The 14,326-nt window shown below is 34.1% G+C and overlaps 1 protein-coding gene across 13 annotated transcripts in view; it reads left to right on the top strand.

Moving 5' to 3' along the window:
* The window catches only part of XRCC4 (X-ray repair cross complementing 4), a 288,469-nt gene that overhangs the window by 12,096 nt on the left and 262,047 nt on the right, over nt 1-14,326 (top strand). For 8 of the 13 annotated variants that reach the window (XM_044777890.2, XM_014857035.3, XM_014857037.3 and 5 more), the window contains 2 exons: nt 4,909-5,060; nt 11,525-11,700. In XM_044777890.2, coding sequence (XP_044633825.1) covers nt 4,922-5,060; nt 11,525-11,700 — 315 coding nt within the window. In that variant the 5' untranslated portion in view covers nt 4,909-4,921. The remainder of the gene's footprint in view (nt 1-4,908; nt 5,061-11,524; nt 11,701-14,326) is intronic. The other 5 variants (XM_014857039.3, XM_044777888.2, XM_070517839.1 and 2 more) reach the window with 1 other exon arrangement.

Here is a 14,326-nt window from a genome sequence, read left to right as displayed (position 1 = left end):
CAAAAAAACTGGGGCTGACCATCCGCATTTGCAGGGCTGGTGAAAGCAGAGAGATCATTGATTTGCTGTTACTGAATCTTAAAAGACTTTCCAAGTCATCCTTTTTTTCTGTTTCTGTGGTTGATTCTTAGATATGTTATATTTCATATTTAATGAGAAGGTGACCTCAGTAAATAAAAGAATGAAGTACTTTCAAAACTGGTTCAAATAGTATATTATCAGGAAATTAAGACAGTTGATATAAAGAAAACATTCTTAAGGTTAGTGAGGCGCAAAATAACTATAGGTAACTGAGTTGTCATATTTGGGCTATTAATATGTTAAGTGCTTAAACATGGCTCACATGTAGCAGCCAGAGTTTCAAATCTGAGTTTACTAAAATAATAGAATCTTTAAAATAAAATGTGATGAGTACCTAGAGTTAATTAGAAATTTGGAAAAGACTTGAAATATGAATAATTCAAAAATGTTGTTAAAACTAATCTGACCTCTACATGTCTTTTTAGCATTGTTGAGGTTAAAGCCCTTTGTGTCATGTGAAACTGGGATGAGTTGCTGACAGGCATCTGGAGTATTACATTTTCAACTAATTTGTTTCTGTAATTAGAAATTTGTCACTTGTTTCAAATATGGTAAAAAAAAAGCAGTGAAACCAATTGCAGTTTTAGAGTAACTCTAAGTGCTGCGTTTTCCTTTCACAAAGTTACATTGCTAGCAATAGCCATGGTTCTTGAGGCACATTTAAGAAGAAAAATCTGTAAGTGTGTGTGTATCTGTATATAAATTCTATCGAGGCAAAAAATGGCCTTCATAACTAGTTTCTATTACCCTCCTCCCCTCAAAATTGTGAGGTTTCGGCCCATTAGAATTATGTAAACCTTTAACTATGTGTCTTTTTCAATGATTGGCATAGAAAAACAGTAACACACATTTTCCAGTAATTTCAAATTTAAGGATTATAGAGCATGTGAGTAACTGACTGCATATTAAGTATATTGACTAATTGATCTCAAAGAAAATATTCACAAATGGATAAAGCATTTAAGAATTAAGTGCATCAAGGCAAAGAAGACCTTGATGTAGGAAAAACTTTTGACTAAATGAAATATTTGAAAGTAATTCTATTTTTTTCATGATTATGATATAGTCAAACCTACAAGTTTACTTTGTTTTCCCTTTGGTGCGGAAGATTGGCCATGAGTGAACATCTGTGTCAGTGGGATGCCTCTGCAGTATGGCTTGATGAGCAGTGTGTAGGTCCATGCCTGGGATCCAAACCCATGTACACCGGGCCACAGAAGCAGAGTGCACAAACTTAACCACTAGGCCACTGAGCAGGCCCCAAATTTACATGTTTTTAAAATGTTAACATGCTTAATTGATGTGGTTACAAGTATGGTTATTTTATAACTTTGGCTTTTACTGGAAAGAAGAATAGTTTTCTGAGCAAACTTTATGTAGAAATTAGTTATTACTAATTTGTCAATTTGGAGGTATCTTACACTCTTAGTTTTAGATATTTTTTCTCTCAACCTGGAAATTTCTCTGCTTCCTTATGCTTTTTACTGTAAGATAGTACAGCTCTATCATTCTATAATTAAGCATCCTTTCCACCCTTAGAAGATAGAGATCTGTAGTAAATTAGCCTTGTTTTGTGAAGAGCTGACAAAGTGAGTTGTTTTTATTTTCATATTCAATTGCTATTTGAGAGACATATGATGCTTTATTTGTGAGAATGTAATAGTTTTAAATTGAGAAAGCAAATTAAAACTCCTGATTTAAAAATTTGTTTTGTTAATCAGTTGTTAATCAAATACCAATTAATAATTTACTTTTGGATTTTTATTGCATATTATATATGGGTCATAAAAATTTGAAGCAGTTTTACACTCTTCCCCCAAATAAAAGATTGAAGAATATTTTTTTTTAGCTTTTTTAGGATCATCTAGTAAGAGATTCATGCTATGTGATTAAAGAATAATTCTCTCTAGTTTTTCATCTTTGAAGTTTGTGCTTGATTCCTGGTTTTGACTTTTTATAATGTTTTTTCTTTGCATATTTGTAATTTTTAGGATCTTTAGTTTTGTTTGTTAGCTTCTGTAGCTTAAGTATCTCTTAATGGAGTGCATGTGGTCAAAGGATGTTCCAGTATTAGAAAAAATATATTTATTTGCTTTGAACTAAATAGTATATGTCATACCACAGTCTGGTAAGTTTGAGGTCAATCTGGGCAAGATTCTAGAGTGAATTACCAGAAGAATGATTTTTTAATTCATAGAAAAAGAAGCTTTAATTATTAGAAATAACAGTGGAATCAGTAAGAAACAATCTCAGTCTTAATTTATTTCCCTTTTTCTTTTAATTGCCTTGCTAGACTGGTAGAGTAGGTAGTTTTTGCAAAGGACTCTCCTGATATCTGTGACTTCAATGGAGATATTAGCAGTGGACACACCTAGGAGCATTGATGGATGTCTACAAGAGGCTCGTTTCAAATGGCAGTCCAGAGAAGTCTATGCTTGAGCTTATCCTGCTCAACGTTTTACATAAATGATTTTAATACATAGAAGAGAAGTTTGTCAGATTTTTAAATGGCAGGGTCAGGGAGAGATTATAAATGTGTCAGATCACAGTAACAGAATCACTATTCAATGTAAACTTGATAAGCCAAATATAAAAAATGAAATTGCACCCCTGCAAAAAAAAAACACAAAACCAAAATAGGACCTTGTATATGTATTTGGTCACATGATTTATGATGAAGGTACAGCAGTGCAGTCAGGAAAGGATGGTCTTTAGTAAATAGTACTGGGTCAGTTAGATATCCATGTGGAAAAAATATATCTTGACCCCTACTGGACACGATGCACAAAAACCAGTTCCAGATGGATTGCAGATCTAAATGAGAGAGATACAATTATAGCTTTTAGATAAACACAGGAGACATCTTAGTGACCAAAGAGTTCTTAAGTAGGACACAAAAAGTATAATCTAATATAAACATTTTGATAAGTTTACACTTCATTAAAATTAAGAACTTCTTTTCATCCAAAGATACTATTATGAGAGAAAAAAGGTAGCTTACAGAGTGGAAGAAGATATTCACAGTACATATATCTATAAAAGGAGTCATATCTAAAATATAAAGAACAAATCACAAAGAAAGAAAGAAAAAATCAATAAGAAAAAGGCAACTGAAGAAAAACATTGGCAAGATTGAACAGACACTCCACGAAACAGGATATTCAAACGCCCAATAAATATATGAAAAGGACTCAACATCATTACTCATCAAGGAAATGTGAATTAAGACCACAATGTAATACTGTATACCTACCCAAATGGCTAAAACTGAAAAGATGAGAAATGTTTGCAAGGATATGGAATAAGCAGAACATTCATATACCAAGTGTAAATTGGTACAAACTTTTTAGAAAACTTTTGGCTGTATAGTACTAAAACTGAACACTTGCATTTCTTCTGACCTGGCACTTCCGCTCATATATATATATATTCATAGGTATACACCCAACAGAAAAGCCTAGATATTTGCTAGAATATTTACGGCAGCACTTTTTGTGATAGTCAACACCTGGAGGGGCCGGCCTGGTGGCACAGCGATTAAGTTTGCATGTTCCACTTCGATGGCCCTGGGTTTGCCGGTTCGGATCCTGGCTGCAGACATGGCATCGCTTGGCAAGCCATGCTGTGGTAGGCGTCCCACATGTAAAGTAGAGGAAATTGGGCATGGATGTTAGCTCAGGGCCAGTCTTCCTCAGCAAAAAGGGGAGGATTGGCAGCAGGTGTTAGCTCAGGGCTAATCTTTCTCAAAAATAAAACACCTGGAAAGTTCTCTGATGCCTATCACTGGCAGAATGGATAAATGAGTTGTACTATAGCCATATAATGGAATACTGTACAGCCATGAGCGTGATCTACAACTCTGAGAAACAATATAGATGAATTTCTCAAACAGGATGTTGGACAAAAGAAGCCAGACACAAAATAAAGCCTGCTGCATGATTATATTTACAGTAAAGTCCAAAAATACTCAAAACTCTCATCTCTGTTGGAAGTATGGAGAGTGGTTGTTTTGGGACATAGTGAGTGGAGGGAAGGTATTATGAGACTGAGTTCTGGGGTGGTAGTGTTCTGCTTCTTGATCTAGGTACTGCTTACATGGACTTGTTCAATTGTAAAACTTAGCAAGTTGTATTTTAGATATATGTACTTTTCCCTGTATATAATGCTTCAATACAAAGTTTTAAAATTGCAAAAAAAGTTTATTGGTCTCAGGCTGTGATAGTTCGATATAACCCATCTCTACTACAGGATGCTCCTGCCTCAGTGGACAGAGTGCATCCCTGAGCCTGGGAAACCCTTTCTTAGAGAAGGCATGACTGGGTACTGCTGACTCTTGGGTTCTGAGATTTTCTTTTCCTCATCTTTGTGCTTGCTTTCCTTCATTTCCCGCAGCTTTCTCCAGACAGAAACTAAGACACTTGATCAAACTTATCCTCACTCATTATATTCACGTTCCAGTCCTGATATTACTCCCACGTCACTCACACAAGTTCTTCTGACCATTTCTTTTGTTGTAGAGAAAGAGGCTCTTGACTCTTGGGGAAGATTTACTTTTCGTATTGTTAGAGATAGTAATTTTTATTCAGATACACAACTTGGGCAAATCATTTGCCATTTATGGGCCTCTACCTTTCTTATCGGCAAAAATTGTGAATCAATACTGAAGAGAACTATGATTTACTAAGTTCAGTGGTTGGCTAACTACCATACACTTTTTTACTTTACTGATTTCCTTGGTGACTTGTATAGCTGAGCGAGCAATATAGAAAATATCACTTTTGGTTAGGCACAGTTTCTTGCAAATATATTAATTTTTTTGTTCTATAGCAGGTGACCAGAAATGGAGAGAAAAGTAAGCAGAATCTATCTTGCTTCTGAACCTGGTATAATTCATTTTCTACAAATTGCTTGGGAGAAAACACTAGGATCTGGTTTCGTTATTACACTTACTGATGGTCAGTCAGCATGGACCGGGACAGGTAATGTTAAAAGCAAATTTTTTAGAAGTAAAATTTCAATAATGTGCTATTCTTCAGTCCTCAGTGATACTTCAGATTAAAGTGTTTCTTTAATAGATAGTGGGTAAAATTAACACGATTGCTTTTACTTGTTATAGCTGTCTAATTTACACACGGATTTGTAAATTTAATCCCATTTTCTATAATTAACATTAATAGAAAGAGAGAAATAAGCATGTGCTCCAGCAAATTCTGGTTGCCGTTTGAGTCTAAGTACTTGGAGTTGGTTAGCGTTTTTAAATGATCTCTGTATAGAAAGCATAAAAGTAGTACTTTTTACATGTGTTTTTTTCTCAGCACCCCAGGGAAATATTAGGAGGCACGGAAAGGTGGGTTGGCTGGGCCTGGGGTTTCTGTTGGCTTGGGAGAATGGGGTGGCGGTGGTTTTCTTTTTATTTCATATAGTTAGATTGTTTGAATTATTTTCCGATAAACATATGCTACGCTTGTAACAGAACAAAACGGAACATTTTCTAGAACTTTGTAAACCAAGGTTCAAACCTGTATGTGAGATTTTGACCATCATTTTATGACATAGACTTTTGATATTTTTTGTCTTTGGTGATAATCTTTTAAAAAGGCTAATGGCCCTGATATCATTTATGGAACATGGCAGGTATAAAGTCAAAATATCTAGAATTATGTTTTACTCATATAGCAAAGTTTTAATACTCTTTTAAAGTATTTTATTAAAAGATTTAAAAAGCTATTTCTACAATTATGCAACAGTCATTTCTAGAGTTATGTTGTGAATGGTGTTTTAAGTAAAATAATTTTGACATGTTAAATTGCATACTATTTGTATCTTCAATGAAGTTTTGAAATGTTTTCCTAAAATTTGTTACTGTCATTATATCACTGTTTAAAATTATGATACATTGTAAAGTTTTGTTTCTCTCTTGAATGTTACAAATTCTGTTACACAACCAGTCAAACTGAATTTGTGCTTGCAGGTTTTTTTTTTTTTTAAATTTATCTTTTGTAACAAAGAGCAAGGAATGTTAATATGTCTTATAAAATAAAGAAATTTCAAGGGTAATCTTTGCAGTGCCTGTTATGGTATTTATTTAAGCTGTAAATTTCCATGTAAGAGAAATCAGTTGTTGGTTGGTTATTGCAGTGCAGGAGTGGAGGAAGATTTGTCACATTAGCTCTATGTATCTGGTGAAGGTGCGCCCAGGTGATAACAGCTCTGTTTGGGGGTGAAGATGGGTGCTAGGGCTGAAGCCCACGGCTGTAGGATAATGCTGGTTGTCTGGGAGAGAGGAGCAGCTCCAATAGCACAGCCCGGGAAGCAGGTCCTAGGTGAAGTGATTGCTTGTGTGGCAGGAGTACTGTGTTTATAACTTAGATGTTTCTAATTGAAAAATGGCTTATTCTAAGTATAATGAGAACTTGTGGTCAGACAGATGACCTTGAGATGCTTTGAGAGCCTTAATTATCAAAGGAAAAGAGTAAATTCTGATCTAGTCAGTAAACCTTGTTCTCCAAAGCAAAGAACAATAATAATATGTTGTTTGAATTTTTTTTATCATTAAGTTTTGGGGAAAAAAAGAGTACTCTGATTAACTCATAAGTCTTAATTTACCCAGACATTTAAGTTAACTTTACATTTGTGGGACATGTTGTTTCTATCATTCAAAATGCGCTGGCTGTTGTTCTTAATATTACTAATATGAATATTGTTTCACTAGAGTAGAGCCGTTGAGAGCAAGGAACACACCTATTTGTCAACCACTCTGTATAAGTATCTAGACTACTACCTAGGACTCATGTGCTCAATGGATATTCTTTGAAAGAAAAAGTGAAAGGATGCCTCAAATATGTAAAATTGGCTAGGAAAAAGAGAAAATGTATCATTCATTTTAGAATTAGCATATTTTTAATGAAAGCTCCAGTTTCATATTTATTTATTAAGTTGGCATTGATCATAAATGTGGTATGTGTTACTGTTTGTTTTTCAGCTCATGAAATTTAGTGTGATAAAAATGTGGTATCAAACTTCTGCATCCTTTCATGGGTTATTAACATTTTGGCTTCCTGTACTGAAGAAGCTTTCAAACATAAAATTTTACAGTGCACTGTATATGGTCATTCTATTTTCAAAGATATCAAATGAAATTTTAAATCTCACCAATGTTTTATACCTTTCATTGTTCATTTCTATTTTCTTGTATAAATACAGGGACAAAATATGAAAGAAAATAATATAACATTGTTTCCATGTTTAGTTAAGTTTTATTATATAAATATAATTTGGTTTGGCACTTTACAGATAAATAACATGATTAAGAACATTGAAACAATTAAATAATTGAAACATGAAAATGGATTTCCTTCCTATACCTCATCCTGTTTTCTGTACAACTTTTGATTGCTCCAACCTTCAATTTGGATAATTTTTTTTTCTCTTTTCATTTGAGTAAAATTAAAAGGATGTGGCGTTCCTTTTAATCTCCCACACACTAAACTCGCTGATTTCTTTTCCATTAGCAATCTTTTATCTAATGAATGTTTTGGAGTCTAATTATCATGTGGTCTATCATCACTTCAACATTATAGAGGGTTGTATCACAGGGTTAAGTCACAAAGTGGGTTAATGATCGATGACTATTACGTGACTTTCATAAGAATTGCAGTCGGCAGTAAGAAACTTATATCACCCGTCACTGGAGTAAAGTTCATTGAAGAGTAAATTCAATTTTAGTAATGCATTTATTGACAAATAATTATATCCACTGATATTTGTCCTAAACATTGATATTTGGTGACATATATGGAGATTATGTGACAGAGCTCAGTGGAAAAAGGATTTTTCTTTTCTATTTCGTTTTTTATTGAGGTTATGATAGTTTAGAACCTTGTGAAATTTCAGTTGTACATTATTATTTGTCAATCATGTTATAGGTGCACCACTTCACCCTGGAGAAAGAGTTTTTAATAAATTAAGTAGTAAGATGGGTCCATGATGTAATACCATCAAGATCGCTAATGGGATGATAAGGCTGTGTGTCTTCTAAGCTCTGACACAAACTTAGGATATGCACAGTCTTTGGGTTCGTTATACATAAGGAACCAAAGGAAATTATCTTCTTTCCTTACTTAATATCTTCACCTATGCTCAAAGAGTGTTAAAGTCATGCTTTCTTGGCTCCTACCTGTCTGAGAACAATTCCTTGTTTTCGGCCATGTTGATCTGCTCACTTTTTATGCCGTATTATGTGGTTCAGCTGTATCCTTGCTGAATTTTATTGTTTCCATGGCTTTTATTCCTGGTCAGTGACGTTTTTGGAGCATTGAATGCTAACAGCTGTCCTTCTTCCAGATGTTCTTAGCACAAAATTCAAAACTGGTGACCAAGTTTTTTGTTCCAGGATTGAAGTTCCAAATAGGCAGTCAAAATTTCGTGTTTCTATAATAGGAAATGTTCAAGTAAATTTTTTTTCTTAAACTGGTACCTTTTTTTTTAAACATAGTTTTTAAAAGGGAAGTGTAAATAGAGAAATAATTTCCTTTCATAGGTTTTTTTTCTCTCAAAAATGAAAGATTCTGTAACAATAATCGGCACAGCATTCACAGATGGAGTAACATCAGAGGAGATCTAAGATGATATCTAAAAGGATACTGCCAAGGAGATTTAAGATGTCAGCTCTTGAAGTTAGGCTCCATAAAACTGACATTTTTGTCTGTCAGTTTGACTCTTGTATCCTAGAATAGTGCCTGGCACATAGTAGTTTCTTATTAAGCATTTTTTGAATAAATGAATTGAATCAATAAATTCTATTAAATATTTTCAGATAGTATCTTTTCATTCTAATGTAATTTAGAATGCTTTTTACTAGATGTTTTATCAATAGATATACTTTATTTTTCTTTTATGTTTTCTGATGTTTTTCTACAGTTCTACAGATTTATTTCCTATTTCTCTGTGAATTATTTCTCTCCCTAGGCATTTAAAACTTCACAACTATCCAAACACAAAATATGAAATAATTCCTTAAGTAAGAAGCATTTGTCTTCTTATTTTTATGTTTTTTCAGAAGAAGTAATAGGGTATTTGAAAGGTCAATAGAGTTGATGGGGGTGATCATCTTAAATACTGTTCATCTGCCTCAGAGAGAAAAAATATGTGAGAGTATTTTAGAAGCTGTAAAATCACATCGGAATATAAGGTTTTTTTCTTTTCTTTGAGGAAGATTAGCCCTGTGCTAACTACTGCCAATCCTCCTCTTTTTGCTGAGGAAGACTGGCCCTGAGCTAGCATCCTTGCCCATCTTCCTCTACTTTATATGAGGGACGCCTACCACAGCATGGCTTTTGCGAAGTGGTGCCATGTCCGCACCCGGGATCCCAACTGGCGGACTCCGGGCCGCCGAGAAGCGGAACAATCACACTTAACTGCTGTGCCACCGGGCCGTCCCCTAAGATATTTTTATTCTTACCTTTTCTCAAAGGCTGTGTTGAGGCTCATGTTTCGGTATCAGAACTTATTATAAAAAATTGGTCATGAAAAATATATGGATACATTCCAAGACTCTCTTTCTCGTTGCCTATCTTGGAGCTTCCAGACATTTCACAGCACACAGACCAAAGTTATGAAAAGCTGTGTTTACATTTTAAAATCAAGATTTCATTGTTTTCTATAATATTTCATACTAATGTATTGTTTAATATCATGGAAGGAAATAATTTATCCAACGTCCCGTATCTCTGGCCCACCTCAAAATGAAACAACCAGAGAGACATAATTATGAATCCCAGCTTTATGACTTACCTACTGCATGACCCTAGATCATTACTTGATCTCTCTGAGTTTCAGTTGTATCATTTGTAAAATGAAAATGTCCATCCTTCAGTGTTATAAGGGGTAAAAGAGATAAACGTAACCTTTAAATAGAAAAGTATTGAATCATATGGATCTTTCATCGTTGCAGTAGCCTGAGTTGATGCAGGAAACCACCCAGCCACACACACATTTCAAACAAATGTTAGATTTAAATCTTTTAATTTTAAAGGCAAACAGACACACTGCAGCTTTTGAGTGTAAGAAAGGGAAATTCCCAGGTGCCATGTATGAAGAGCTATCTGAAAACCAAAGTGGTTAATGAGAACTAAAGCTTAACTATAAGGTTCATAGAATGTCTGAACTACATATGTGTCTAAATGACTGTGATTGTAATACCTGAGTGGGGTGGAATCTTGAAGCTGCACGCCTTTTAAGGAATTGGAACTGAGCTCTTGGTATAAAGAAAGGAACCTGTAAACCCTCTGGCTTGGAGATGCAGCATAGAACCAGACTACTCATCAAGGGCTATGAGTGAATAAAGTCCTAACAAAAATCAGAACCCCGAATCTGTGTTTTGTATGGGTGTGGGGTGTGGGGTTTAAATTTGAACTCTTTGACTCAAGTGTAAAAACCAAGTTAAGAAATTAACTTTCAAAATTGGTCCAGAACTGGTGAAACCTGTTGGGACTCCTAGAAAGGCAAACGAGCAACCTTCATTTAAGACCACCCCTACTGCCCAGAGCTCTTGATACTCGAGCTAGAGCTTGATACTCGTTCAAACATTACAAAGCATGAAAAAAAAAAAAGCAGACGAGAATGTGTCAGTAGCTAGAAGAAATGGAATTAATACCCCGGGAACCACACGTACAGTCTAATCTGAAAGAGATCTTCAACATGTTTAAGCTTTCAAATGTTTAAAAGAAGGGTGTGGCAAGAACAGGATAGTATGAAAAAGAAACAGAGAATATCAAGAATTGAAAATATAATTATTGAAATAAAAATCTCAATAATGAGAAAAATATCAGCTTTAAATTTACCTAGATGAGAGAATTGGAAGCCAGATCTGTAGTATAATGTATGCCGTAGAGGAGACTCAATAAATATTAATGTCCTGCCCTTTCCTTCCTCATCTCCCTTCATCCACTTTTCTTATTTTCAGCACATAATGAGATGAGAAGAATGAACTCCATTTTTAGTTTAATTTGACTCTGCCCATGTAAGTGAGAAATAGACTATAGACTCTTTAATCTCTTTAATAATTGAGGAAAGGAAGAAAGATGTTGTAAAATACTGAGCTTATTAATCATTGTAGGAAATAATTTATCTGGCTATGACCTAGGAGCAGGTACACAAGATGGTAGTTTCTGTGGTAATTACAATGCATATATTTTGTCTGAGGACAGACAAAGAATGCAAGGAGTCTAATGCTTTTCAGATGAGATTTGAGACTAAATCAAAAGTTGCTAGTTTTGTTAGAAGGTATAATTGAATTAAAAAATGTGTGGTGTGGGTATTGACTTTACTTTTTGTTTAAAATTCTGTTATGTAAGTGATAAATTAGTGGCAACAGGTAAACAAATGTTCTCATGTTTAGAAATTTATTTTTTATTTCAAAACTTTTCATTAATGTTTCCCATAGTTTGTGAATCAGAGATTTCCCAAGAAGCTGATGACATGGCAATGGAAAAAGAGAAATATGTTGATGAACTGAGAAAAGCATTGGTGTCAGGAGCAGGACCAACTGACGCATACAAGTTTAATTTTTCTAAAGAGTCTTGTCATTTCTCCTTTGAGAAAAACCTGAAAGATGTTTCAGTAAGTAAAACTTTCCATAATGTTATAAGTAATAAAATGTCAGAGCACTTATTGAGGAATTATTTAAGTAACTAGCATATTATTACCCCAATCCCTCAGAAATAAAAGTTTGAAAAGTACCTGGTTTCCAGATTGGAAAAATGCTTGGAAGTTACAGTCATTAAATGTTTTATATTAATGAATTGTGAAAAATAATTATTGGAAAATGTATTTAGTTTTTAATGCTTTAAAAATAAGTGTCCTAGAGATAATTACGTGAATGAGCAGTTCTGAAAAGTGGGGTCAGCGGTTTTAGACCATTGAGACAAGGTTTAATGAGTAAGATTGGGGAAATACTGATTTTAACAAAAAAAATAATATGTTTACCTTTGAATATTTAATAATTACGACTTATTTTCTACTTTATTAGAATGTATTTGAAATTACAAAATGATATAGTTAAGTGTAGTAAGACATACAGTTAGGAGTTAAGGTATTTTATTTATATTATCAAACTTAGAAGTATTAAAATAGGAAGAAATAACTTTGAACCCAAGCTTTCCAAAACTTGCATGCTTTACAGACAAGGATATCTGCTAATTGTCCTACACCAATTCAGCTCAAGGTGGGTTGTTTGTTTATTGACAGTATCATACTTACTGTTTGTATATTTTACCCAAGCTTATGGGATAATTAGAGATTGAATTACTTGCTTTTTGCTAGTGGTTTATCAATCAGATATGAGATCTATAGTAGAAGAAAGGAAGGGAAAGCTTTACTACATTAAGTTTAGAGACAGTATTGACAATTTGTGCGGAACTAAATTGAGTTAAAAAATTCTTTAAAAAAAATTAATTCAGAATGATTAAAGAGATTTCACCAATTAGAGAAACATTTGAAGCAACAGATGGAATCATTCTTTTCAAATATATGTTATCCTATAGAGAATAATACAGAGAGACTGGTTTCAATAATTATTTGTATTTAGAAGATACACACTTTTTCTACTTAACTGCCAATTTGTGTGTTTCAATATGCTGAGGTCCTTAAAATGATAATTTAAAATGGGTTAAGTAAGGTTTGAACTGGCTGCTAAAATTTTGTTATTTATTGCAGTGTTCCTTCCTATGGCCCAAGCACGATCAAATGATGTTAAATACTACAGAACTGCCAACTGTTTCTTCTGATATTTTGAAACAGATCATTGTCAAATTAGGAGTAATGCTACTTACCTTTTAATGAGCATTTGCATGTAACGACTAACGTTAATTTCATGCAGCCAGTTTCTGGTTATTATCTGTTTTGTGTACACTGGTGGATAACAAATTCCAAGTTTGTGAGGTACCCTTGGAATCACTGAAAGGCTTTTGGTATCTTTGACATGGTGAAAGGGAGATTTGGTACAATCGGCCTGGATGGGGTACTTGCTACGCTTGGCAATACATCTGATTTAGTGCTTTTGTGAAGAGAGAACTTTAAGTCCTCATGATTTATGTCTTTCACAACTGGCTTGGCATATACCAGCATCAAAAACTGTGACAATAATCCTGAAAGATATCTTGCTTACCACTCTGAAATTAGTCAACTTTATCAGAGTGAGAGCCTTGATCCACTACCTTTTCAACAGGTTTTCTCAAGAAATGGAAACAGAATAAGAGATTCCCAGTAACGTAGGAGAGTGTTGGTTCCCTAAAGGATGTGTCCTAAAGCACTACACTGCAGTTTAGATAGCTGTCTCCTTATTTATTCGTTTATTAATTTGCTTTTGAGAAAGGCTACTCTCAGAACAGTTTGATAAGGAGGAGTTTATTCATGACTTGGCTTACTTGAGAGATATTTTGAGATCTTTGAATGAAGTAAAGCTTTCAGTTTGGGTTGCTGCCGTCAGCCTTATGGATGCGGATAAAAATCACAAGTTCATTGGGCCAAATTGCCGTGGGAAACTTCCAGTGCTTCAGGATGTCCTTCTGCAAGTTGAATTTTAGAGTGACAATATCTTGTAAATTCATCTGCTGGCAACAGTATGTACACAATTGGAAAGATGGCAGAATACTTTTTAAGGCTAATTGTACTTTGGATGACCTAAAAATTTAAAAGGGCTTTGTAATCCTTTTCTTGATGACACAGATATCTAATTGTTGCCAAAAATGACCTCCTACACTTAGAAGAAAAGAAAAGAATGAACATAGATTCAACTCCAAAAGTTGTAGTGAATTCTGTTGTTTGTTGACATAAGGTTACTCTCCCATGGCCAAGCATATTCCATGTGTTCTAAGTACTTTTGCTACCAGATTTGTGCCTCTGAGAGTCAGGGTTTTTAGGCATTTGTTACCATCGATTCAAGAAGTTTTATGTGTCTAATTCTGTGTTGGAGATCACTGCATAATTTGAACATCTTGGACATTCAAGTCATACAAGACTTATCTGAAATTTCTATTTGTATTAAATTTTTTTTTGCCTATTTTTTTTTAAAGGAAGTAACTACTAATTTTTGTATTCAAAAAGACTGGATGTTTTGGAAATATTATCTTGTGTTTTGTCAGAGTGAAAGAATTGTCAATTTCCAAAGCAATGGAGTAGTTAAAATATATAGTGTGTATGTTGATGTTTATATACATTTTTTTGGAGGCAGTGGTTCCATAATTTT

Source organism: Equus asinus, chromosome 9 (assembly GCF_041296235.1).
Source record: "Equus asinus isolate D_3611 breed Donkey chromosome 9, EquAss-T2T_v2, whole genome shotgun sequence".
Lineage (NCBI taxonomy): Eukaryota > Metazoa > Chordata > Mammalia > Perissodactyla > Equidae > Equus > Equus asinus.
This window is presented reverse-complemented; position numbering and strand designations above follow the sequence as displayed.